The sequence below is a fragment of the Glandiceps talaboti genome, chromosome 16 (assembly GCF_964340395.1).
Source record: "Glandiceps talaboti chromosome 16, keGlaTala1.1, whole genome shotgun sequence".
Taxonomy (NCBI): domain Eukaryota; kingdom Metazoa; phylum Hemichordata; class Enteropneusta; family Spengelidae; genus Glandiceps; species Glandiceps talaboti.
In genome coordinates, this window is record NC_135564.1 from 939548 (window position 1) to 967500 (window position 27953).

The 27953-nt window shown below is 38.8% G+C and overlaps 1 protein-coding gene and 1 long non-coding RNA gene across 8 annotated transcripts in view; one reads left to right on the plus strand and one right to left on the minus strand.

Moving 5' to 3' along the window:
* LOC144447553 (sclerostin domain-containing protein 1-like) overlaps positions 1–22634 on the plus strand; it is a 39676-nt gene extending 17042 nt beyond the window's left edge. The window contains exons 1-5 of one of the 7 annotated variants that reach the window (XM_078137607.1): positions 3660–3672; positions 6315–6554; positions 7773–7927; positions 19154–19357; positions 19969–22634. In XM_078137607.1, coding sequence (XP_077993733.1) covers positions 19159–19357; positions 19969–20339 — 570 coding nt within the window. In that variant the 5' untranslated portion in view covers positions 3660–3672; positions 6315–6554; positions 7773–7927; positions 19154–19158 and the 3' untranslated portion in view covers positions 20340–22634. Of the gene's footprint in view, positions 1–3659; positions 3673–6314; positions 6555–6989; positions 7008–7670; positions 7928–10657; positions 10844–17131; positions 17153–17284; positions 17690–19153; positions 19358–19968 lie in introns of those variants that run through there. The other 6 variants (XM_078137606.1, XM_078137609.1, XM_078137608.1 and 3 more) reach the window with 6 other exon arrangements.
* LOC144447554 (uncharacterized) lies at positions 539–25120 on the minus strand. Its single transcript, XR_013482035.1, has 4 exons — positions 25104–25120; positions 10639–10788; positions 2333–2357; positions 539–1454 (listed from the first exon to the last, which is right to left on the minus strand). It is a non-coding gene; the product is annotated as an uncharacterized LOC144447554 (long non-coding RNA).
* Positions 25121–27953: the final 2833 nt, after the last annotated feature.

Sequence of the window (27953 nt, forward strand, 5' to 3'; positions counted from 1 at the left end):
CTTGTTTGTTTTGTTAGTTGCTTTTCCATTTGTCTTCTTTTTCAAGCAGGTTAGTTGTCAGAATTCATGTCATGTATGGGTGGAGTTGACATGCCAACACACTTACACCAATGGACATTTTGAGATATTAAGTATAACAGCGCACTCACTATCTTATCGGAGGAGCAACTTGTAATGGCCCACAAAGTAGCGATAGACAGGTAGTCTCCAACGTCACGCTACAGCAATTCAAACACGCACATCGCTCAGACACGGGTGATTTGCACGTGTGCACCCAGGTGAAAGGGTTGCACATTTACCTAACGTAAACCGAATGGTTTGTTAGTCCGAAACGACAATTGCTAAAATCAATGTGGGAAAATATCATTGGCCCCTTGATATTGCATGTGGACAAAATGACCTTGTTAACAGACCTGATCTCATTGCATGTACCATAGGGTAATTATTACTGCAGGGGTCATCACTGACTATGTTATCACATCTTCCGTTTTGTTGTGTCCCCGATCCGGATAGACGACACATCAAATTAGCGGTCCTATTGGACTTTATTTGCATTGCCAATGACCTATTGGTACTTGAAACTGTCGGAAATGACCATATCATTAGGAACATGTAATGTGTCGTTACTCATAATCATATATTGTAATGAAGGAAACAAGTTGCCCTGCTTGGATACAGAATCATGATAGACTTTATTTAGCTTTATGTGTTCCCTTGAAGCCTAAAAAGAATAGTACTTTTCTGTCCCCCTCCATCCCAACCTCTTTGCTTTCTAGGTTTCAAAACGACGGTTTAATTCATAGCCCTTACCCATCCTCCGATAACACGTTGTTTGGTCCACAGGTGCAATGAGTGTAACATTTACCTGTTTAGGATCACACCCGCCCCTCCTCCAATAATACGAAGTTTAATTCGCCGGTTTACTTGAGTGTAACACTGGTCTACCCAGGATCATATGAAGGTTTAGTTCACCACCCCACCCGTCCTCCAATAACGTGATGTTTGGTCCACATGTGTACTTGAGTGTAATATCAACCTGCCTAAGACCATATGAAGGTTACCGTTTAGTTTACAACCCCACCCATCCTCCAATAACCTGGTTTTGGTTCGCCTGTGTACTTGAATATAACACTGGCCGACCCAGGATCATATGATCATATGATCGAAGCATAACCTTTGTAGTGCAGGGTTATCAATGTTACCAATAAGGTGTATTTATAAGTTGATTCTTATCTTTCATTCAATAATCAATAACACTGTCTGTCAGTTTTCGATAGCAATTATAGACACTTTTGGCGGGAACTTCTTCAGTCTGCTATCTCTTCATCAACTTGTCCGTGGCAGAATAGGAATTGTCCCTCGTGAGCTGCACGTAATCATTGGCTGACCTATTGCGGTAGCTTAGCAACCATAACCAGCCTGCTTTTAGTTGAACTATTACATCCTGAGTGGGTCTGCAAAGGGCGGGAGTTAAAAGAAACAAAAAGTTATTGCCAAAATAAAAGTCGTCAAAACACCTATCAATGTAAATGACCTGAAACTACTTTGAGTGTGTCAAGAACACGTAATTCACGTAACTATGCCGTATATATAAAGCATGGTGTGTCTTTTAGAGGTATACAAGCAAGTGAAATATTCATTTTTATAACTAGAAAGTTTACATGTGGCGTCAAAGACCAGTAGAAGGAATGAGATGCCTCAAATACATTGAGATGGGAATATTGTTTTATTGTTTTATATTTTGGTAACGACGCACTTAAACCTGTACACACAGTTCGAATGTATTATAAGCCACCACCTCCCAAATATAACATAAAACTTAAAGTGCAACAAGTTGAGTTTGTAAACTTTTCACTCGAACCTCGATTTAACTGTTCTAGTACTGTGTTAGTGTCGATGTGTGTCTTCTATGACATTACAGTTGTCTTCTGGCATAGTTAGAACAACTGATTGCATAGTTGGGGTTTGCTCGACATTTTATACGTATGATAAATTACGTCATCGGATTGTTTATAAGTTATATCTTAATACCAGGTTTGAGTTTAGTCAATTGCAAGTGATGGCTAAGTATACATCGGTAAGTAGGATAATGTGAATACCTTTTAGATATGCGGCAAAAATTACGCCTCCAAAAAACAAAAAACAAACAAACAAACAAACAATCAACGACAACATAGACGACGATACTCAGCTCACGCCAGCTTGTCAATGTTTCGACGGTTTCTCATTACTGTTACCCTTTGACGCCATCGTGGTTCTACCGTCAAATATACAGCAAGTTTTACTTTTTATTATATTTGGTGCAGTTTAAATGAATTTCTTAGCACAATACCTTGGTTGTCCTGTATTCCATTGTCCTGTGAACGTGTAAAAATAACCAGATAATGAAAGATAGGAGTTAGGGACAGCTGTAAAGTCATAGTGAGTTGTATAGGCAGACACTAGTAAAAAGGTAACTAAACAGCAACGTTACAATAGATGCCAGTTAAATCAGAAATAGAACATCATCTGAGGCGACAGAAATCTAACCAACATTGCTATACTTTCTTTGCATGAATTACCTTATGGTGATTCTAAGTCTTTATATTTAACAACTGTGCTGAAATATTGTCAAGCCAATGTAGCAATATTGTCAAGCCAATGTAGCAATATTGTCAAGTCAATGTAGCAATATTGTCAAGCCAATGCAGCAATATTGTCAAGCCAATGTAGCCAATGTAGCAATATTGTCAAGCCAATGTAGCAATATTGTCAAGCCAATGTAGCAATATTGTCAAGCCAATGTAGCAATATTGTCAAGTCAATGTAGCAATATTGTCAAGCCAATGTAGCAATATTGTCAAGTCAATGTAGCAATATTGTCAAGCCAATGTAGTCAATGTAGCAATATTGTCAAGCCAATGTAGCAATATTGTCAAGCCAATGTAGCAATATTGTCAAGCCAATGTAGCAATATTGTCAAGCCAATGTAGCAATATTGTCAAGCCAATGTAGCAATATTGTCAAGCCAATGTAGCAATATTGTCAAGCCAATGTAGCAATATTGCCAAGCCAATGTAGCAATATTGTCAAGCCAATGTAGCAATATTGCCAAGCTAATGTAGCAATATTGTCAAGCCAATGTAGCAATATTGTCAAGCCAATGTAGCAATATTGTCAAGCTAATGTAGCAATTTTAGTAACATTTCTGTAGCTACGATGAAATGTTGCAATATTGACAATATTTGTATTGAGCTAGACGCAGTACCGTTTCAGGTTATCTGGACTTCTATTGTACTATAAGTTGCAAACATTCATGCACTTAAGCTTACAAAATGGGTTGATACTAAATGAAATAATAAAAAAATGGCAAAACGTGTTGATGCAAACCAATGATTGTTTTTGAATGGCCCAAAAGCTTCTGTTATCAGCTGTGTCCTTCATTTGACCCCTCGGCCTACGTTTTATTTTGCCAAATAATCTTAGTTTCTACAACACTCCAAAAGCAGACCGTGTGTCACACAGGAAATTACGTCTATAGAAATCTCTGGTGATCCACAAATAGTCGCTGATTCTGTTCCTCTTATTAGAGGTTTTGCAAGCCACGCACTGTGGAGTTTTTTTTTTCTCGAGGCACAGAAGGGCCAAAACGTGGTATATACATTTGCATTGTGGTTCGAAGTACGTCTAAAGGTAAAGCGTATATTTTTTTAACTGAGGTGTTATTGTTGCTTAAATCGGTTCAATGTTGATGAATTTGACAATCAACGTTGGTCCAAACAGAAGCTTACATCACCAGGAGCAAACTTTGTAATATGCACCTCCTTATGTTTAGTGTTTCCCACACCAACAGGACCTTTATTTTGTCAGGGTCATTTTTTGTTGAGAGATGACCTTGACTTGTGACTTGAGGCAGTGGTTGTAAATTCGATGGAGGAGTGTGATATTGTTTGTCAGGGCTTTGACCAGTGTTATTTTGTTATTGATTAAGGACTGAATGAACCTCGGTTACGACTGTTAATTGAGTGATGAGACAGTTTAATTGGAACTCTGTCGTGAGTATGGTTATTGCTGTCCATGCATATGTAATTATTGAGGTGACGAACACTTCAGTAGCTCAATCCTTGACCACGTGACCACCCTTAGTGAACACCCAACTTAACCGAGAGCCTTGCCTCGCCTCGGTGTTACGGTGAAGCTCTCTACACCAGATAGTAACACCATGCTAAGTATATGGGCTATACCATACTTCTAGTTACTTTCACATGAGAGAGACTGCCTAGACAGAAAGATAGAAAGATGCCTTGAACGTAATAATATTTGAACAGGCGCGTTTGTTCAGTATTTGTTGAACCAGTAAGATATTTTCCAAATTTAAGCAATGATTCATGGTACAAGAAAGGTAGTATTAGATAAAGTATATGAAATAATAGGAGAAACAAAACAGACAACAAATGTGAAACAGGATCATAGGACGATGACTTGAACTGTTCTAGTCATTCGGTATAGTGGTAGAATGGAGCACAGTGTTGATATAAGAAGCAACTTTACTTCAACATCTAGTTATATAGATGGCATACAAACCATGTGTGGTAATTCACGTGCTAAAGACTGACAGACATTGATTATTTCAAGCCCCCACAAGAGACCAGTTTTAGCAGGTGCAAATGAAACCAATCACCTCTCACTTTGCACAATACCCCCTTGTTTAATTTCATACAACTACAATTTCAACAGCTTACTTTTAAAGATTTTAAATGAATCGCTAACATAACAGTGATATAACAAATGCAACGTGACATTTCCCCATGTATGTATGTATGTATGTATGTATGTATGTATGTATGTATGTATGTATGTATGTATGTATGTATGTATGTATGTATGTATGTATGTGTGTGTGTGTGTGTATGTATGTATGTATGTATGTATGTATGTATGTATGTATGTAGAAACCAAAATATTGTTAAAACTTCAAACAGATATAGATAGATAGATAGACAGACAGACAGACACACACACACGCATATATGTGTGTGTGCGCGTGCGCGTGCATGTGTCTGTCTGTCTGTCTCTGTGTGTGTGTGTGTGTGTGTGTGTGTGTGTGTGTGTGTGTGTGTGTGTGTGTGTGTGTGTGTGTGTGTGTGATGTTCTGTGTCATTTGCCTTTAGTTCTTCATGTCTTACTGTGGTTACATCAACGACTAGCTAAGCTTGGTTTGTTTAGTATTTGATATTGTATCTTGTATCTTTTTCGTCGGTCATCAGTTCACCAGTCAGGAAAGTTCGCTACTTTACGCTATCTCGTAATAGCCTGTATTTATGCGAGGTGTAATGTTCGTCTATCTACAGATCTGATACGGTGTGATAAATGTGATCAGCAGGTCAGGGGTTGATGCATTGTCTTCTATTAATATTTTGAACGAGTTTTAAAGCATACAGGATAGACTCTAGCTATCACATTTATGGCCTAGTTTTTACTTCCTAAGGAGAGTCGGAAATATCCTTCGTTCTAATATTACTCGTTGTGTCAAGCGATATGTTTGTGTTTTGGGCTCTTTTCTTTCCTGTTGTCGATGTGTACCAAATACATCTCTGAAAATGCATTTGACAGAAAACAAGCCGTCTGTTTAAATTTGCCAAGCATTAAATTGTCAAGTGATGTTGTAGCGCTATGGGTCATCAATGTGAAGGGTTACAAGGCCATCTTGTACAGGTGTTCCTTTGTTTCCGAAATTAATTAAAACGCCATACATCTGACATGCTAGTGAAGTGTCTGAAGTTTGTAACGACTTCGAAAAGAAAAACTGGAGAAAGTTCATTGATATGCGAAACCGACAAGTAAACAAATGGTGGCAAACAAGAGAGAGAGACATTGTTAGTGGCTCACACGCCTATGGTTAAACAGTGACGGCAGAAACAAAACACGGGTTCATGTTCGTAGGACAGCACAGTAGGGTTTCTTTGTATGCCCATTGCATGCATACCGGTACGTTTTGTTAGGAATGTCAACTCGGATAGGTGCAGGTGCGACACTGAGACACGTGTAAAAAAGAACCCTACTACGAGAGAACACACTCATTGACTAGTTTGATTATTTTCATATTCAATTTAACGCTACCTGTGGTCTATCAGATGTTATATCTGCCGGTAAGTCACTTTGAAAAGAGCGTCAAACTAGGACGAAACTTTCCTTTACATCTGTGTTTTACTTGAGTTTCAGCGCCAGATTACACTTTTGGAGGGGAAGCGTTTACGATAGCTTTTCTACAGATTGGCAGTTGTAATAGACCAAGAACTATTAATGACCTCTCACCGCCTCTGTGTCATTTTCAGCGTCGTTTACAAGTTATCACTGAGGCGGCCATAGCAACGGAGCTTTTCAAGTTGGAGTGAAAGTGAAGAAATTAAACGGAGACGGTTGGTGTAAGCCGGATGAGACAGGCTGGCTGGCTGACTACAAGATAGGTACCGGAGACAGACGGGCAGTCATCGAGGCTGTGCAGACAGAGCACTGTGTAATCACTCTAGCCATATCCCGGCTTGGACAACACAGCAATACCACCAATTTCAATGGTAAGTGTTAACTTTACTTTTTTAGAGTTGGAGTACAACATTTGTGCCAACAAAAGGTATAGTAGTAATAGTAGTCTCCAAGTTCAAAGCAATCAGTTGGATGACTGCCAGTGCAGTGGCTCTGGAAAGGATTTGGGCGAGTAGACAAAACAAAATTACTTTAAATTCAATCGGAGCAGCCACAGATGGCAAAGGTAATTATTGACAAAACTCGGCTGTGTTTGGAATATAATAGTGATAAGCCCACCAACTTATTTCCAGTCATCCTTTTGGCAAGGGAGGCGAACAGACACACACAATCACTTCTAGCTTACAGGTGCAAATGGTGCAGTTGCAGGGCGTCGCTCTTTTTCCACTAAATTGCATTAGTTTTAAGAGCTAGAAATTGGTCAAGGTATCCGAGCTGGCGTCTGGTTTGATGGATCGTGTAGGTAATTTAACTGGCTATAAAAGGTTAGTGCTTCTACCTGCACCTGATCAATTTTGTAGAGATTGTGCACATCGCGTCGTGACACCAGCTTACACCCTATCACAGATAGCCTAGCATTAGCCTGGACCCGCTTCATCACTGATATAATCGTCAACAAACTCAAACGAGGCAATTCAATTTAACATAGTTTAATTAATATTTGATAGATGTACCGAATCGAGTCATCACATGTATATATATATATTTTGCAACGAGGGTCGATTTGTCCTTGATATACGTTCAAGTTGGTGCTTGCGGTTCAGTCGAGGTGCACAATTGCGGTATTATGTTCGTTCAGGAGCGGCGTAACTTTTAGAAATCGGTATTGGTACTTTAACTTTTTTTGCAAACATGTGGTTTGGTATGCAGATATTGAAAACAAAAAGTAGGACAGTGACAGCTAAAATGTTAGATCTTGGGTGTGTAGTGTCACTAGTTAATGTGTCTTGAGGAATGCTTCAGGACAAAGTTCGAATGATTTGTGAAGGAATGTCCCGGTCTTCCCTGCTGTACAGCTGCTTTTCTTTCACCTTGATACTGGCATGCCTGATGCACTGCGTCATTTGTTTGTTTTGATAATGCATAGTATTATGTGAAACATCCCTCATCTCGGCCACTGCTTACCCTTTACTACTGTAGGAGGAACAACAACCACAGCGACACAACAATCTTTCCCGGTCTGTTCAGTTCTTTAGCGATCGTACAATTTTGATCTTACTTTAATCCACGTGTATTTTTTGTTCGTACAGTTAAAATATCGAAGCTACCCATAAACCAAGACTATCTGGTATTCCGATGAGGATATAAGACTAGTCCAGCGTTACTTGCTGCTGTGGAGCCTCAAGTCTTTCCGTTCGGACAGAACTTAGAAGTTGCTTGAACCCAGTTGGCCGACTCACACAAGGTGAGTGCACTCATATTTTAATACTCGTGTACATTGTGCATACTCCCAAGTACGGATGGCTTTACGTTTGAACTGAAAACACAGTTCATGAAACTTTCTGCTGCAGAAATTTTTATCACACCATTAGGGTATTAAGTTTTGTAACCAAAAGGATTAACTGTCAGATATGAATACCGATAAAATCTATTTAACATACCCGAGGTTTATGACAAGAACTCAACTTCTTTTGTACCTAACCACATTTCGTCAAACCCTTTTAAAAATTGTTTTTATTGACAAAACACTCGGATAATGTTAAAACTTGACTTTGTGATCTTAAGAGTAGTGCATAAGGCACGTTTGTTGGTTTTGCTACTTTGTTGTTTACTTGCTTGTTTGTTTGTTTTGTTTTGTTTGTCGCCAACAAGATATGCGAATACCCAGGTATGCAAATTAATCAACAGACGATTCGCAGAAGTGACGATGGATGAGAATACAATAGGATTTTGATTATCCTGTACTTTCTATACACTATAACGAGGCAGAAATGGGGGCACGCCTGTATGCATACTGATCAAATTTCATATTGTTTACCATATTTCGAGATCCACTGGCCTCAAATGCATTATGACTGGTTTCTCATTGTGGCTATCAAGTCGAGAGACTCAGTGCTACTCGATACCCATGGGTGCTTTGTTCCAGTTTCTAGCACTCAAAATTTTTTCCTACAGTGTTGTTTTTCCGCACTTCATTGGACATTCCATTATACACTTCTAGTTCTCATTTATTTTGGTTAACAATCATTGGAAACGTGGGGAACCCTCAACTAAGTCGTGCACACTAAACACAAATTATTTATGGCCCTCCAATAGTCTGTATTATTTTAGCATGATTTGTGTAGGATCACTAACTAAGGTGGGAATGAACTTTTAAGGGTACACACTCCATATTCGTCCTTTTCTGGGTTCCGTATGCTTTTCAATATGATATATATCTAGAAACATCAATGTAATTGAAGTCAATGGTGTTTGCAGCGAAAATAGTTTTGATTTGAAATTGTCGACTCTTGTACAGTGAGTGACACTCATCGAGTCATTAGGACTTGCAGTGGCGTCGTTGAAGTCTGTCCAAAGGTACACAGTCAAACGGGACTGGGTCGTCACTTTAAACGGAGCCGGAGACGGCTGGTCGTTGCAGAATGAGATTTCCTGGCGTCTTTGTCCAACACGCCCGTTAAATACTTAATCGGTAGAGATTACTCCCAGAAGTAATTGTTCTGTCGTATAATTGGTATTTTACCATTAACACCTTCCTCTTGTTTCGTTTGAAGTAGTCAAGATGGGACATGATGTTCTTGTCGTTAGTATTCTTGCGTTTTGTTCATCATTCCATCCACAAAGTACATATTGGTCTGAAGGATTGCCACCGCTAAAAATTTAACCACAACCTTTAAATCCTGGTAGATTAAAAGTTTCGATTTGTGGTCATTATGTCATAACAAGATACTTACATCTCAAGACAATGGTCGATTAACCATACCTAATTACGTCGGACATGTACAATTTTAAAATTGAGTTTCTCTCAAAGAGTCTCCGTCGAAAACAAGCAATCGTTGCAATATGGGCGACAATTTGTCTCTACCGTACTTTGTTCCGCGTCTGTAGCGTGGCCTTGAAGCATGTGTGTTTTGGGACTAGGTGACAAGTGGCCAACTTAAAACTTAATATCTCAACGAACAAGCAGTTAAGAAAAGCGGTACCTTAATACTATGTTGCACGGATATTAGTTTCCAATAAAACATAGTCGATACGTTATCTATCATATGTATAGTTCACGCAACAAGGAATTACATGCTCAGAAACCCTGCTCAGAAACTTGAAAGATTTCTGGAATGCCAGTAGTGAACGCCCCATCACAAGCAACCTTGACAGCCAAAACAGTAAAAACATTTTCTCCTTTTGAGATTCTAATTTCAAGCACAATTGAAATAAAAAAGTGAGACTTTAGTACATAAACATATTTATCCGCTTCATTAAAAGTAATATTATTACAATCATATCATTTAATTTTGAAAACAAAAGCTTTCGTTATGGAGTTTTGAAAAATATTTTGAAGGAAATCATCGCCCTATTCGCACGTAATCCTGATAAAAACGATAATCTCGACTTCCCGAGCGTTACAACGTATGACGTCACTTCCTGGTGATGATATTTCAGAAATCTGAGGGTATTGGACTAAGTCGTAAATCTGTAACCTAAAAATAAGTTATAACTTCACATATGTGATGGCATAGAGGTCGCTTCCGCCCTTATTTCTAACCCGATTTCAAATTGACGGTTATGTTACACAATATTCACGTGGTCGTGACACCAACAATGTATTTTGGTAGTGTAGAGATGACTGAGTGTCACCGCCAGAAAAGTACACTTTCTTCTCATAACAGTCACGCTAAGTAAGTCAAAAAATAGTAAAGACGAGTGATTGGCGCTATAAGGTCGTTGAGGAGTTTAGCTTTGAGGGCGTTCTGAATCACTGATATTATATAGAGCTCAAATTGATTCTAGTCACTGTGGTGAATTTCGACGCGGGAAATAATAATAATTGTTGCTGACTCATTTGATTAAATCAATGTAAGCAGCGTATAAGCTTCTTAACTGAATCTTAATTGTGGTTGAAATTTGTAAGTCACACACAGAGACAGACAGGCAGAGAGACAGAGAGAGACTGTATACCTTAGTCACAGGGCTAAATAGGGATTTGTACTTCCATGGATCCATTATATTGACGTGGTTAACGTTGATGGCTCAGTACAGCAGCCTCGTCGCTCTGCTCTTCACATGTACATAAAACGTTGTGCCACAAGTTTGCAGTGACGTTTGAATCTGAAAAGGGAAAAAGAGGAACATTTCTTCGGGTCAGTAAGTGCATTGAGAAAAGGTACGTTGTAGTAGATTTTCCCCTGACGACGATCTGTCACAGAGCGTTGGTTTTCAGTCATACTTTAAAATATACGCTCGGCCGGGTCCGGTCCGGAAAATCTTGGTTCCCACGACTGATATTCTCTGGCATGGTTCAAGTTTCTCATTGTACACGACCTTTTTTGTGTTCCGAACAGAATAGAAGTCAATCGGATACCATTTATTTCCCCTTTCAGATAATTGTTACCATGGTAACTAGAAGAAAAAGCGTGGTGTTGTAACAGTGTTCTCAGTAACGGGATTGGGAGAATCCTATAGGTGTATTCACTAACAGATACTAAAATGCACGGCTATTGTTCTTTTTTATGTTCACTGATATTATGGGTGGCATTGATAAATGGGTTCTGTAAAGGCCTTGTGGAGCACAAATTTGTTCCATAAATAGCGTACTCGCCGTATCTGTCACATTCTAAATAGAATAGCCTCTATGGTAATATTTTACCTGTGACAGGCTTTATTCATTGTGAGAACATGTTTGAAATGTGAAAGCGGTGACATTTTTACGTTACAGTTTTAAATATATGCGTATATGTGGGCAAATCTCAACAAGTGACTGAGTAACACGAATCATTGCAAATCCAGTTCTACTTCGGACAGCTACCCAGTCTGAATGTTTGATTGCCTGTTTGGTCCATATGGACCCATTGCAACTATAAAGCTAACGTATGCTCAACAAAATATCAGTCATCTACTAGAAGTCGCCGGATGGCTTTGGTAATTTTATTTATAAGCAACGAGACCTTCCTTAGATGTCGGACTTGAATTCGTGTTTTTTTAAGAAAGACTTTTTTCTGATTTCAATCTTCCTTTTGTTCACTCAAATAGGAAGCTGTTGAATGGCGCTTATTTCGATGTTAAACAGTGAATCAACTCTAATAGGGTTTACAACAAAGTGCCCTTTTCAGGTATAGTTTGACAAACTGGTGGGTCAAAAGGTCAACAGCAATTCGGGATGACGGCATCGAAGCATTCAACAGAAATTACTTGTAGAGTATGACCATAATTTAAAGATCGTGACGTCACAACCGTCCTATCCTCACCCTTTCTCACGTGATCCAATGAAGGGTTGTAGGGGACCGACGTCGTAGAACCATAATACCTCTTTACGGCAGCTGTAGAACATACTTCCTCGGTTTGATATTTGAAAGTAACATCGTGGTAAAACACTAGACCTGGCAAACAAAAATACAATATGCTGTCCCAGAGATGTATTAACGCGGGAAAAATGCTCGTAATTTGCGCGAATGGTTGAGATCTAGTTCACCAGGTTTTTTTATAATTTATTTGAATTTGCTATCAACGACAAAATTGTATTCACGTAGCCCCCGTGACAATATATTTACATTTTAATACAACGTTGGAATTTTCATTTGTGAGAATGTGGGACGTCATCAACTGATTCGTCACCATAGAAAACGTTAAAGACAGTTACTCAAAATATCTTTGATAATCGTGCCATGTTCAAAATTTTGTGTCACAGCTTCTGAATGATACGTATGTTCCATACCAACAGAAAACTTACGCATAATTTGGTACGATTACAACAAAGTCACAAGAACTATATTCCTTTATTGGTTCCTTGTCTAGATATATATACAGTGATAAACCTATGATATTTGGTAGTATTCAAATTAGCATATTCACGTCACCAGGTGTTGTTGTTCAACATATTTTGTACATGGACCAATTAATGACCACTGCACGTGAATTTTTATCACTTATTTAACTTGTAAACAAGCATTGAATTTTTATCAACCAGAAATGGAATTTGCTTTTAACCTTGCGTAGATTATGTATACTAATATTGTTTCCGCCATTTTGAATGATGAGAAAATATGCCAATGATCCAAAAATCACAATCACTGCTGGTATCCCGTTTGGAGAGAAAATACAAAATGTAAGATAGTGTTTGTGATTATCGTTGCTCATGTGTAACTACATGGTGTATGACGTTACCGTGATTCATACTCGTGATTGGATGAACATAGGTATCTAGTTATGATATGGTCACAAGTATGACAGAAATCCAGGAACACCATGACGTCACCCACAAGTTCAAATCTTCACAGTGTATGTCATCTCTGGAATAAAAGCCATTCCTGGTATTTTCTAAATCGACATACAAACACCTACAGGAGGAAAGAATCGCTGGCAATAATAACTATAACTTTGTGATGTAAGAATCTGAAAGTTCCAATGAATAACATATACATTATAAAGACAGTCATTAGTCTTTACTTATTTAAAATTGAGTGTGGAGTAATTTAAAATTGAGTGTGGAGTAAGATTCCTTCAAATTCATTGCATTTGAGCCAAACTTATTTCATCGCATAATGTGTATGGATGTCGAGAAGACACAAGTATACAGTAGACTAATTTCGATCGCCAAATTTATGAAAACTGTCGTTTTTTAGGTTCATACATTTAGTGTATGATGTAAGCACACGGGTCACACCGGATATGCACACGACTATCGTGGGTGGAGGATGGGGGGCAATAAAGCTAAACAGGAGGATTAACCGGTATTTTATGGCTGTTTTACAGTAGACACTAATTATTTGATTGATGGGCAATGGTTTCAAAACGGCAGGTTTATGAAATCTACGACCAGTTCCTTTGAGAGTTTGTATGTCGATGAAAAAAATCACGTAAAAGTTTCCTTGGCACTTTTTACCTGAACCCAGGAGTTAAAGATGTTTAGAGAGTGATGAAAGCATGTGTGTCTCAAAACAAAAATCTACTTGTGAATACGTTGACCTTTCTGTAGATGTCTGAATGTGTGAATTTCTTTCTACTGTACTATAACTGGGTTTGATTAGCTGAGTTCATTATTACTAACAAAGAGGAAATCTCGTAGCTGTGGTAGCAAAATTCATCCCTAAGGATTTGACTACTGAAAGAAAATCCGGCTTCTAATTTAGTTATCCCAATGGTCAGTCTAAGTTGCTCTGCCTATTTAGGACGATGAAGGATTAAGTTAATCTCAGAGGTTTAGCCAATTAATACGCAAGGTGATTTAATCCCGGGAGTTTTACATTCCACCCATTCACTCTTCAGGGGGGAATGTATGCCATGGACTCATCATCACTCAGTGGGGGACTTCCGTGGGTGTGAATTGCCTCCGTTGGTCAGTCGTCAATCAACACCGTGAAAAATTAAACATGTTTTTACGAGTGAGAATGTGAAATACTAGTCTATTGCATGTTCGTTCATCATTTCCGGCTCGGTGGATATGATCAATGCGGAAATGTTGCCGGCCTATCCTTACAGAGTCTGTATATAGTACACCTACCATGTACTAGCATGACTAACAATATCATTACCCCCCCCCCCTTCCCCTCTTTTATCACTACTTTCATAGTTAACTATATATAGAACTCATCCTTGTCACTCTCACAAGCCAGTGCATATATTTTCTGCTGACGCATCGAAAATTATACTATAGCCTCCTGGCTGTGCGTTGTGGACTGTGCCGTAAAGAGACAAGTGGTCACAGGTTTTACGACGATAATCCATGGTTGATGAGCAGCATATACATGTGATGACGTCATACCTGAATACGATTGGATATTGAGAAATTCATAAAATATGAAATAACTAATCTTGAATGTTTGTGACTATCAACTGTTTTGTTTTCAAGTTCAAGTGTATCGGGAAGTTTTTTAAAGGTGTTTTATATTTGTCATATCTTGAAATAACCTAGAGATATGCCAAACGTTCATATAAATTGTTATTACCAAATCCATGTATGTTATCCTTCTGTTTATCAATAACCTATACATAACCGAATTGCCAAATCTGAGGTTAAATTATAATTTTATTATTTTAATTTGTTTATGATTTGAAAAAAAAATCAGCCACGTTTCAATCATTGATTCATACAGATCAAAAGAGACTGGTATGACAACCTCCAAATTAGCATAGTTTATATTTTTAGTTCATGTGCATTAATTTTTGATTACCAACACATGAATGTCAAAAAACCATACAAGTTCATTTATCACTGATTTACAGTGTATTTGACGAGCTTAGTCAAGCTTTCGGAAAATCAAAGACGAACCAAGCAAGACACTCTGGGTCAATACTTCCCATAATGCGGCGTCAGACCTCAGTCAGACCGAAAGCCGAATTGATGCAAGATCTTCGTTGATTGGATTATAAATTAAGTAATTTTCCAATAACCAATCATATTGAATGAAACGCTCGTGAACAGGTGGTTTCAACTAAGCTGCATCTCTTTTAAGCATTATCTATTAACGTTTTGCAAGAGCATGGCTCTACTCCAGCTGGCACAGAGACAAATCATTTGACCAATAGACACTGGATGGGTCGGTCGCGATGGCCAAGTGTGGACTTCCGGTTTAAGAAATCGATCAAGAGCATTGCCTGAAGCCAAACGCCTTCGGAATAGGAATTGAGAATCCACTGCGCCGGCCTACTAAACAGTGTTTACATGTCACATTAAGAATATTATATGCACGTTCGAAATTAAATTGAAAAAAATGAATTACGTGGATGAAGACATTAATTATTCAAGCTGAATATAACAGTTGAACCGTGAAAAAACATGGTATCATCACATTATGCGGGTGTGAGACAAAACCACGTGACATGATGACTCCTCTTATGGCGGGACCAATAAAACACGCGTGTGATTATATAAAATGGTCGTAACAGGTGGTTGTGGACGATCCAGGGTTTTCTCTTCCACGCCTTTTGGGGACCACTTGTACATTGGGAGATTAAATGAATTCAAAATTGGCCGTCATCCAACGAGCCAATCACAAATGCCAAGACATGCTTTGTTTTCTTTCTTTAAAAAAAAGGTGTGAAGTGTGTGCCACTTGAATGACACTGAGTGACACGTGACATAGCGATTACTCGATTATGATTGCCATACTACTTGGGATGGAGCTGGGCGTGTTACTTGTATCTACTACATGGCCTAATGATGATGGGGGTTTCTTATCTCACCCAACGTTAATCAAATACACAAACTATAAAATAACGTGTGCAATCGCTGTCAGTAAGTTTACATATTCCTTTAGTGCCAATCATTGGTCGTAGTTTCTTTAACTCAATATTATGACAATTCTGTAAATATACAGTGGCCGCTGCAGTGCTAGCGGTTGTTTTCAGTTTATATCCAAAACTGTACCTATGCAAATCCCAACGTTGCACTGTAAGCCTTGTAGTGTCGAGAAAGAAAAACGCCGCGGATAAAAGTGTCAAACTTTTTAATATTGTCTTTAATTAACACAAATTAATTATTTCACGAGAAGAATTTACAAAGTTTGTAACGTTCTAAATGAGGCTATGGTGTTTTCGATATGTAATTGAGGTAAATGCCTGACTGCACTCGCGTTAACATGATGGTAGAAGCTACAATAATACCGGTGGATCTAGTTTCTCATTTATTTCGTCGTTAGATGACATCATAACCAGGGGCTTATTTCAACTTATGAATGGGCTTACACAGCTGTAGAACTTCTACCGATATCCAAAGAATGAATGATGACCGATAAATGTCCCTGGAGGGAAGGTCAAAGGTCAATTTGGTTTGAAATAGTCACCTGGTTAGACGCAATGTATACCGATGCACATGAGCGTTATTGTTTACTTTTATACAGGTAGGATATTGAGAACCTAAATTTGGGCCATTGTGTTCAGTAAATGCGTTTAAAAGTGTCAGGATCGCGCGGCATTGGTGATATTGACAGCATTTAGACTTGGACTTGAAAAGGGTATTGTAAAATAGAAGTAGGTAATAGTTGTAATTGCAGGTGACCTTGAGAATGGTAGAAACGCAGAGGGCATTGGTAACCGTGTATATTTTACCACGTTTGATGGATGAAACTTTGCACGCCTCATTAAAACTGTTACAGTACAAATTAACTCCAACAACGATTGGTACTACGATGCCCCGATGACGTCAGGCTGAACACGAATGCTGCGGCCGGTTGGGGTTCATGTTCGCAATGTAGCTTTCACGTGGAACAAGTAACAGCATGTGACCCCCTTTCTTCTTTTACATAGCATGCACACCTATCTGTATGCAAAACACATCTGTGTCCGGCAAGCTTGAACACCACAGTGCTTCTCTAGGTCACACTATCTGTAAAACAACAAAGGAGAGAGGACCATTATTTGGACATAATTTCGCTCTTGAGTGCCGGCCTTGGAACACACTGTACAGAGAGAGAGACGGGGCGATCTATCTGCCGAAATAGTAACAGTTTTATACGTGGAACTCAGCCGAGCTGATTAGGTAAACTTGCCATTTCTATAGTCGTGTCTCTTTAAACTGTGAAGTAACAGTCTTAACTTGAAGTTTCCAGGCGGAAACGTACTCAACTTTCGTCAACACAGAGTTCCCGAGTGTGACGATATGCGACGTGGACTTTTATATCGTAGCCCATTGGTTTATCTGACGGTCGTTCTTTCTACCGAACGACTCCGTCAACCTACATACACGACGCCGTAGTGTGGACCAGTTTGGTGGTGGTTTTGCGAAGGCTTTACAGTGGTCATATCATCCTTTTAATGGTTGAGCCTTCCAATTCGTTCAGGTTCATTCATGTTCGAACATGTCTTGTGATAGTTTCTAGGGCCTTTTTACTGTACCACACGTAGCGTCCAAACTCGCCGCTCACTTTTCTTCGACGAGATCCCCTTCTAACACGATTTCGTGACTTTTTCGACGTTCAAGTGCTGAAAGTGCATGTGCGTTTGGCATGACCACAGTATGATCAATGAATGTAGTGCCCGTTACATTGTAGCCTGTTGAACAACCGTGCATGAAAAGGTTTGTAAAGCAATTACTTGGTCTGCATCACGTCGTCAGGTTGGTAACATTGTTGTATTTTGTAGCAATCTTTCTGCGTGCGCTGTTCGTCCTCATTTGGTGGAGTTATTTTGCTGTTAAACTCCAAGCCCATGACCTTGGCTGCACCGGTGATAATATAGGCTTATTTCTGTTTGTATGCTTTTGTTACAGTGTGGTGTGAGACCAAAGGTGGCCATCGCTTGATAACTAGGGCCAGTTGTGTCTTTTTTTTGACAGCTCTATTTTTAGAGTATATTCCATTGATTAGCGGTGTGAATAGGTTTTTTTATTCATCACCATAAACTATGGAATTCCTCACACTATCAAACTGTAATGGATGCTCACACCTTTCTTACAGTGACGTCTTTTAATTTTGACCAGTGTTTTACCGAGGTGTCAAATCGTGTGTTAATAATTTAGCTGGTATATGGCTTCATGTGGGTTTAAATTCTAAATCTGCTGTGATTTTCATGAGTGGGTCGAGATCCAACGAAGGGCTAGGAATGGGAAGTACTACAATACGTAATGAATCGAACTTATCGATGGGCGGGCCAACATATAATACACGGCAGAGCTGTAAGGTGAATAAAAACAAACTATCTTTTGTAGCCCAGGAAGCTATTGTTTTGTTCTATATTACGTTGTAAAATCAAACTTTGTAAAGATGCAGTAGAGCAGTGCGAATTTATGAGACGTTGAAAGTAGCGGTGTGAAAGTTCACAGAGCATCCGAATCGGTCAGGCATTTACTGTGTAATAGGCGTGTGAAAATATATTTATTTTTGAATTTTATTTCAAAATTTAAAATAAAAAATTGGCCTAAAACTTTTGATGTGAACATAATTAGCGTAATTAGATGATGTTTGGCAATGATCCAAAAGTTTGGAAAAGCATCAGTTTATGAAAGGGTGGTTAACCACAAGTATTTTGGGGGCGTGCTTTCCAAACAACGAAATCAAACGACATAACAGCGCTGAATTTAGCTTGTCTCATGCCAAGGCCCCAACTTGCCCTCCCCCTTTCACCCTTCGAAAAAGAAGTTTGACTGACATTTGCATGCGATTAGGAGCAGATCGCCTTCCGTTTCGTTGTATTTCGGGTCATGGCAGCATGTCACCTGTCAATAAGAATGATGGGTCGTTAGCCTGCCTCTTCTACCAATAGTGGTATTGTTTGTGAGCTGTCTGTCAACGAAGTTTATTACTTAGCAATACGATAACGCCATTACTTACATCTGATTGGTTTGCCAGTGGACAGGTAAATACGTCATAGTAAACGCTAGCCAAGTGGAATGATTGACAGTTAGTGAGCCGCCTACTTGAATTCAACCCGTGTTTTCATTGTCACGCAGAGTGCTAGTCATTTCCCGCGCTTTCTATACGTTGCTCTACTCGCACAGTAGCAAAAACACGCCGTTATAATTCCTTCTTTCGTTGCCTTACAGGAGCAATGCCTCCATCAGAGGGTACGCTGATCCTGGCACTTGTTATTTGTACGGAAATTCTTTGTAACTGTGCAGTTTTAGATATACACGACGAAAGAGACTTATTCCCACCGAGGGAGTTGACACTGGACCAGTCCTCCTCTAACTCGACCGCTAGGGCGTCCGGTGGAAACGTAGAAACGATTCTTGAGAGGTACAATCCAGGTAAGTTTGATTATTGTTTCCTTGCTCATTTAATGTTGTTTGTTTTAGTTTTGGTGAATATCTGTAGTGCCGAGGAGAACTGGGTAATTTACGAGTCGTGATCAGAAAGGTAGAAAGCTGTTCACACCCTATAACCAGTATGTAAACAATGAAGACACAATTCACCGTGCAGGCAATGGCTTTTCTTTCTTTTGAAATCTATGCAGGTCTGGTGTCGAACTTACACCGGCTTTTTCTACTGCAAAGTTTTGACCAGTCGCCCACGAAAATACTGATTTCTATTTTTTGGAGAACTCGGTGCGTGGTTGTAAGTTTTTTGTTGTGACGTTAAATCATAGTATTCGACTTGTCAATGAGTGTATATATCCGCCCACGCCATGCTACCCGCACGGTTGAAAATTTACCTGGGACAGACTAGGCTGCCTGTTACATGAAAATTATTCATGAAGCGCAAAGCCATTGCATGCTTTCCTTTCAAATACAACTACGACTATACAGTTTGCAGCATTCAAACAAAGATGCTATTGGATAAGACGTACATTCAACTTTGGTTGGTAGTATTATTCCTGTACACAAAACGTCTATAACTTGTTGAATTGTTTTTTTTCCAGATGATTTGCAAATCGACTGCAATGAATTAAGATCGAAACGTTATATTTCGGACGGTTTCTGTACGTCCAGCAAGCCCATCACTGAAGTTGTGTGTGCGGGAGAATGTTTACCGGTGAGGTTGCTTCCGTGGTATGCAGATTATGTAAAAGTTTGGGGGAGAGGCAAAACACAAGAATGGAGGTGTGTGAACGACGTCGAGCGACTCAAGAGAGTTCATTTACGATGCGAAGATGGCAAAACTCGGACATATAGAATAAAAACAGTGAGGTCGTGCAAATGCAAAAAGTATAGCAAGGGACACAACTCTAGTAAACTTGACCGCAAGAAGCGTCGACGACGACAGAGGAAGAGGGACGTCAGTAATGATTGATTGAAACAGTCCAAAAATTTGTGTGAATATCAACTTTAAAATACGCCCGGCTCATACTCTTGACAGCCGTGTGGACCTAAACACTGTGGACACGTCAAATATGGATATACCCCAGCCACTGTGTATTCGTAAAAATATAACCGACGAGAGGAAACGCACGTCGTCTGCTCGAAAACGGTAACCAAGATTGGGTATTGGACACTGTAAATGTGACAGAGTACTTCCGATAGATGTATGTGCGTAAAAGACACTAAGAATTCTGTTAAATATTACAAGATACGGAATGGCGTTACAGTATCTCTGACATTGACATTGAGAAGACAATGGCTTCATTAAAATATAGTTAAACTATGTGATGAATTTATTGAATTGCAACCTTTGAACATTGATTCCATGGTGGATGCCAGTTTCCTATATAAAGTGACTTCAAAAGTAACTGTTGACTAGTTGAAAAAGAAGCGGTATAACATGTGCACTGGCTGCAAATATGACACCTGAAACCAATCATATTAAGTTAAGGTAAACCAGGATGTCTTTGCACTTTTCGTGTATGCCAGTATAAAGTTTTATTATAAAAGTGAATTTTTATACAATTTTGTACTCTCTCATTTCTATAGCAACCTATACAGGTTATTACTGTATGAAATGGTCCAAACCAATGTGGGCAATTTATTTTTGTGCATTTTAATTTCTAGATATTATCTAAAAACCTTACATAACCCAAAGCAGAGCTTTCAGTCAAAAGAATAGGGAGCATGAAGAAAATTGCCATGACATTTTAGAGCGAGAACTATGGATTGGTTGTTTGAATGGGAATGTCTTTCTATAAAGCTAACCATGTAGAGTAGCAACATTATTGCTTTTCACACGAGAAACCACTGATATTTCAAGTGGATATTACAGCTGTGACAGTAACATTCACATTTAGAAATGATGTGTAGAAATCGTCCGTGTCACATCGACTTTGAACGCCCACTCTTAAACTTTGAGAGGTGAAAGACCAATCCAATTTGCCATAACAAAATTTTAAACTAAAATAATGGGAAAAAATCCATGGGAACCTATCAACGACGGTCCTTTTTGCATCGATAGTGACTAATACTGTGTTTAACTAGAAACTAATGGTTTCGCCAATGGAAGTTTTGAATCCCCCTTAAACTTTAAGAGACAGGTGGTACAGATTGGAAGTAGAATTATACTATATTCTAAAATAAGTAGTAATTTAAGATGTTTGAAATCTAACAGTGCAAGTCTTACTATACATATACTTAGGTACAAATGTAGCCAATATTATAACCATTCTGCATACAGTCAAAAGAATATGTGGAGTAATCTCAAATCCTAATATATGTTATATATGTTACAAATATTGTGGTAAAGCCCAACTCCAACTAATGGTTGAAAAGAGGTCAGCTCACTCACCAAACACAGGCTTGTTTTTTCTGTATATATGTTGTATATACATGTCAAAAATTTTAGCTAGGAAAGGAACATATTTGTGTACCTTTCATGGCGGTATTTATCATTTACAATCACTTACTGCTCTACGTAGAGTTCTCCCTTTCCCCGAAACCTTCCGCTTTTGTCTAATGCTGTGGTCGATTATTCAGCTATTTAGAGTTTTCTCATCTCTGCAACTGCTTAGTATTAAAATATTTAAATGACGTCACATCAGCTGTAATATGCTTTTAGTAATGATAGAAAAATAAATTCGTTTGTTTTATTCGTGAGATTAATTTTTTTAATTTCGCAATGTAAATGCATAATTTTTAGCGCCGAGATTTTGCCGCATAATTGTTTGACATGACTCAGTCCAAGAAGACTTTAATAGGTAGATGCTTGACTTGCGGAATATAGCGCTCTATCAAAAAATTAAAACGATCACAAAATTGCAAAAGTGAGGGGCCTGGGCTTTTTCCTTCTGTGTAGTCATAGCAATGGTATCAACATGACACTTTTTTCTCTCTTGGCTTTTTTATTGGAGGATTTCGAATTAATCTGACAACTGGCGACTAGTTGTCCAAGAGTTAACCTTCTATAGGCAACAGCTTCTTGTCTATTGTTTCCCGCCCTTTACCATCCACGCAAAAGTGAATTTTCAGTATTTCCTTAATTAATTGTGATGTCATGATTCTATTCGTTCTGTCAAAATATTATTTATTACAGAATTAGAAAGAAAAAAAAAATTCGAAGTGGCCAGACATCAGAGTTCGATATTATGTAAACATCCTCCAAAGTTTACTTTCATTCACAGCATTATTTCTTTGCCACTATAGCACTTTGGAAAATAAAGAATCGGCATTTCAACAAGGTCTATTGTTTTGTTTTGTGATTGCTTCCCCCCCCCCCACCCACCTAAAATATGTTGGTGAAGCAGTAACTGTCCTGTCTTGAGAGACATCTAGTAATTCTCTCCTTTTCTCACCTTTCTGCCCTGTATGAGCGGCTGCTTCCAATAATCATGACCCCATTCATACAGGGGTTAACAAAGTAACGGCTCGGGTTGCAACGCCCTGACAATTCTCGTTTTAAAAAAAAACTGGGAGCAAATTTTAGTGATCAGCACTTATCTGTAGAAAGCACAGCCACGAATTACAATTCGTTCACACCCCAATTGAGGTCCGATTTTTAAACTGCTCATTGTTATGACCAAGCATCGCTGCGTAATGAATGCAGATGCAAGATCCCCGAGCACTTCTGTACATTTTCTAGTTCTCGCTAGCTCTAGCTCTGTTGGAGATTTAGGTCAAAGTGTGGCGAAATAGACTGACACAAATATGTAAATGAAGTGGTATGGACAACAGTAAAGTGTTTTGTCTTGCATTGCTTATTTTGTGGCGATATCCGACAGGTAAGTCTGTCAAATAACCTTGGACCACGATCAAAGCAAAGTTTGATGAAAAGAAAGCAGGTAATATGTATGCTTAGACACTGCCGGTGATCACGACTGCTGATCTGTGACATGGACTCGACCGTTACGAGACAGAATATTTGATTAGCCGTAGCAACGGACTCGGTTGTAGCGTCACGCTCTCAGCATCCAACAAGGGGATGGTGGGTGGACGGCACAGACCAGCGACTAATTAGCAGAGATTACAGTCCCTTCACATAGCAATCACCGTAATTGGTAATCTCCTTATTCAACTAATTAACATGATTACACAGATAAGAGGAAATAAGTTTATTTAATATGATTATCGGTTATTTCAATAATCCTTATTCGATTAGCATTTAACTGTTTACAAGCGACAACATAATCAAATGTGAATGCGTGGGTCCTTTTAATTCTTTTCAAGGTGATATATTATGCATAAGCTGTGTAAGAAGATAAGTACTAGGCAGGGCACTTGGCTGGGACAACAAAGTGTGTCGGTTAACCGAAAACTCGAAACTTGAGAACTTTTGGCGGTTTACGAGAAATACGAATTTGTGTGCGAGAATTAAAATATTGCGATTAATTTGTATGCACACGTGTGTAAACCCTACCGATGCTCTGAATTACTCGCGTAAGTGGGACACGGTCACAATAACTGGCATATGCAAATTACTGTTTTTACACAAAAGACATTAACCTTAAAATGTCGGGATTCACCAATTAATTCAAGTATGCTCGCTTTTCGGTAATTATTCAATACCGAGCAGTACTATATAATATGGTGTGTGTTGTTTTTGTTTGACTTGTTTATTTTAAACGGAGTGTTTTTAATTTGCTCCCATACCTCACGATAAGCGGTCGACACGACGAGACAACAACAAAAAACAGACCGACTTACCTTGACTATACGATTTGGCGGGATTGACTCTACCATTTCTCTCCGTTTTACATTGGTATTTCTTTAAACGACAATGTAATTGCAACAGTAATTATTCCATGCTGTTGAAACAGCTACCATTGCGGTTTTCTTTTGATCCTGTTTATTGTGTTTGACTCTTTGGTAGACGTGTCTGGCGAAAACCACACGAGATTCGGTCATCGGCCATATTGTTGTACCAACGCACAACTAGTGGCTATATTGCAAAAGAGTCCAACTTCTTCATAGAACAATGCGGAAGTGGTTGACCGTATCACACTTACAAAATCTCCCAAAATAACGATTACGTCCGGAATCCAGGTCGTCGAGGTTGACATTTTACCATTAACATTTGTAGCACAGTTTTCTTGCAAACGAGTGGGTAAACATAACGGTAAATCCAATATGGCAGATCACATCCTTGCTGGATTATCCTTACAGGATATATGGAACTAACTCGTACTTGGTAAGCCTACCAACTCCGTTGAAATTTTTATTTTCATACTCGCTAAAACTTGCGAGCCGTTATTATTTCTGGATACTCCAGACGTGCCCTAACTTGCACAATATATTAGTTGGAGGTCACATGATAGTGCGGGGGAAGGCATTGAGAGCTAATGGCCCTCCTCCTACCACACGTCTGACATAAAAATAAAATCCTCAGAAAAAATAAGAGAAAAATACAAACTCCGGTTAAACCGTACAAATAGCTCATATCGGAACTTCAACTTGGAACTTGGGTCAAACTAGTATAGGAAACCCATGAAATCGATAAACATGCCACAGAGAACGTCCCAAAAGAGAAAGTTTTTTTTTCTATATTTGTAAGACAATAAACTATATCCACATATAGAACTATTGCATGTGGCGCCGCGGCTGAGCTTCTCTCTCACATTTCACCTGGCGTAGGAGGAATGCGATAGTTGATTGAGAGCAACCCCGCGGCGTGAACAAAAATAACGAGTTGATTTACCATTGCTCGAGTCCTTGTCATCTAACAATAATAACACTGTTTTATAAATTTATCTAAATATGAAAGCCTTTTTTTTCAGAATTGTGGAAAAAAATTCCTCACATAGCTGTGTTGTTACGTCATGTAGTTGGTTGATGTTTTTTCTTATGTAAATGAGGCAAGGTGGACCAGTTTACATTGACATGCGGTACTAGTGCGTATAGAACGTCGGTTGTGTCACCTACCAGTTCAAGCTAGAATAATGCACAGCCAACGAACTGTTGTGACGCAAAACATGTTTGTGAGCAAAGGCTTTCAGTTTACACAGAGTATTTTCCAAAGACCTCGCGTCTCACTTGAATGGTCGTAAAAACACAACAATAAATCTAAACAAGGAGGGATTCTTCAAACTTATCTGCGCTACATTGTGACGTCACATATTCAATCCCTGACGTATCAACTCGTACACGTAAACAACGTGTTATTGAGAGAGAAGCCCTCAGAAAATAAACCTAAAAATAAACCATCAAAATATCAATAACCGCTACTGAAGCAATATGCGTATTGATGAAAACATTTCGAAATGGAAAAAGTAAAGCAAACAAATCCGATGGCAGATTTTTCTCTCGCTAGATACACGTAATATCTATATTTATATTTATCACAAATATTCATCTAGTCCAATGTATCCAAATGGAATGTTGGCTGTAGTGGGGTAGTTTTCTGTGATTTAAGTGCGTCTGAGGTGATTGCACTACGTCTTGCTGACAGTCCGCTGATAAAATCGGCAGATGGTCGGAATCAAAGCGCGTCTCGAGGGGATGTCACTAATTAGTAATTAAATGTAAAGCTGCCGTGTTACGCGATGCCCCGACTACCGGTATTACCTATTCGCTAAGTTACGTCATCAACTTCCCCTGCAAGCTAATTTCGCGCATCAACGGTTCCCAGTGTTTCTTTGTGAAGTAATTTTCTTAATGGAATGAAATATTCCATAATAATTAAGGAAATTGCGTCCTTGTGAATACTTCCTTTGTATTACTTCGACATCTTTACGGATTTAGTAAACGATTTCGTCTTTTACCTTGGAGGAACGAGAAGGAACAATATTTCATAGCGTGTTTATTATGTAAATAGATCTAGTTACTAGGCCGATGGCTTTGGAATAATTTATCCGGCTACAAGAATTGAAACTGCCTGAAAAATGGCATGCTATCCCCTTAATTAAAGACGACCCGGTCGTGCTGCGCGTCTAGGCGTTAAAGTGAAAAGTTCGTGTACAGCTGTCTATTACAGCAAAATCTGAGAATTAGGATTCCATTGTCCCACTTCGATCACGCGATTGTAAAACCTGGGTAATTTATACAAGTTTTCTGAATGAAACAAAACTCCGCTACTTTCTTAGGATTTCTTTGCTGTCATTGTTCCAACGGTTGCCGATGGCGTTTTTGGACAGTTTGAAGACACAATGAATGCGAAACTTTGGAGAGAGCTTCTGTGCTGACTGACTAGCTGTCTTGACAACAATACAGCTGTCATCGTATCATTACGTCACACATGCATACCCAATTAGAACTTTCCAATCACAGTTGCAATCAGTGGATAAGCTAGTCGGTTCTCAATACGGTCATTGTTTACGGTCCTTTTTATCCACTCTTTTCTAACATTTGCCTGTATTAGTGTAACCGAACAGAAACAGTTCGGATTACTACCCGACAGATGGTTCCATTTCAACCGTCTACCAAGGGACAACAACTTTTATCGACCTATTACCATGACAACCATCAAAGATGGGCCCCCTGGCATTTGCTCTATTAGAATCAACAGAGCCGCGCTCGGAGCGATGGGACATACTCGAAACAGCATCCGAAGTCGATACGAGGGGGAGAAATAACAAAACAAAAACTGCAATCAAGGAACAAAGAGATTACAATGATTATAGCATGTTTCAAACAGATTACAATGCAGTCAAAGATTGTCGGATACAAGCACGTCTGTTGTTGTCTAAGTCTTAAATTATCATACCAAATTTCACTCGTGTCTTTCGATTAATCATTTTATTTGGATCATAGGTGACTTTGCCTGTGGCTATGTTATAATTTAGTCGGTAATTAGAATAGCTAGTATTGAGTGTTTGCGTGTGTGTTGGGGGGGGGGGGGGTTATTTCAACTACCATGTACTTCTACACAAAATTTACTCCTACGTATATGCACAAAAATGTAAACACAAACATATGCACACCGGCACCCTTGCATTGACATAGTCAGTCATAACAATACGATAATACAGCTTTAGATTTTAAAAAAACGGCAAACTTCAAAAGTCAGTTTTGTTGGGTTTTTTTTCACAAATCCCGAGAGAATCATTCTATTCCATCGTCAAACTCACAAAATACTCTGTTCACTAGATATCTTATAACGTCATCTTTCTGCTGTACATTGACATAGATTGCCTGCTTTTCACTAATGTACGCGATGGAAAAAAGAAAGATTGATTGCTATGCATAGAGTGTATTAACTATAAACCGCCAAATGATTGAAAATAAAGAGTACTTTTCTGAAGTACACTAAACTGTAATGATTCTATACGTATTTACCGTTGAATGATGAAACCTACTTTGCTAAAGCAGTTATTCTGTTATAAGGCAAATGAATAGATTCCAGGAATCAAAAAATGAACCCCGGATGGCTAAATTAATTGGTTTTCAAAGAGAACCTGGATGAACGCTCTTATGTGATCCCTCGCAACGACTGCTGTACTTGTCGTGCGGCGAACGGGTTACACATTTTCCGCCAAATTTTTAATTTTTTTATATCTGCAATATTTGTATCCTCCCTTGCTGATTTTCGTGTTTATATTCGTCACTTTTT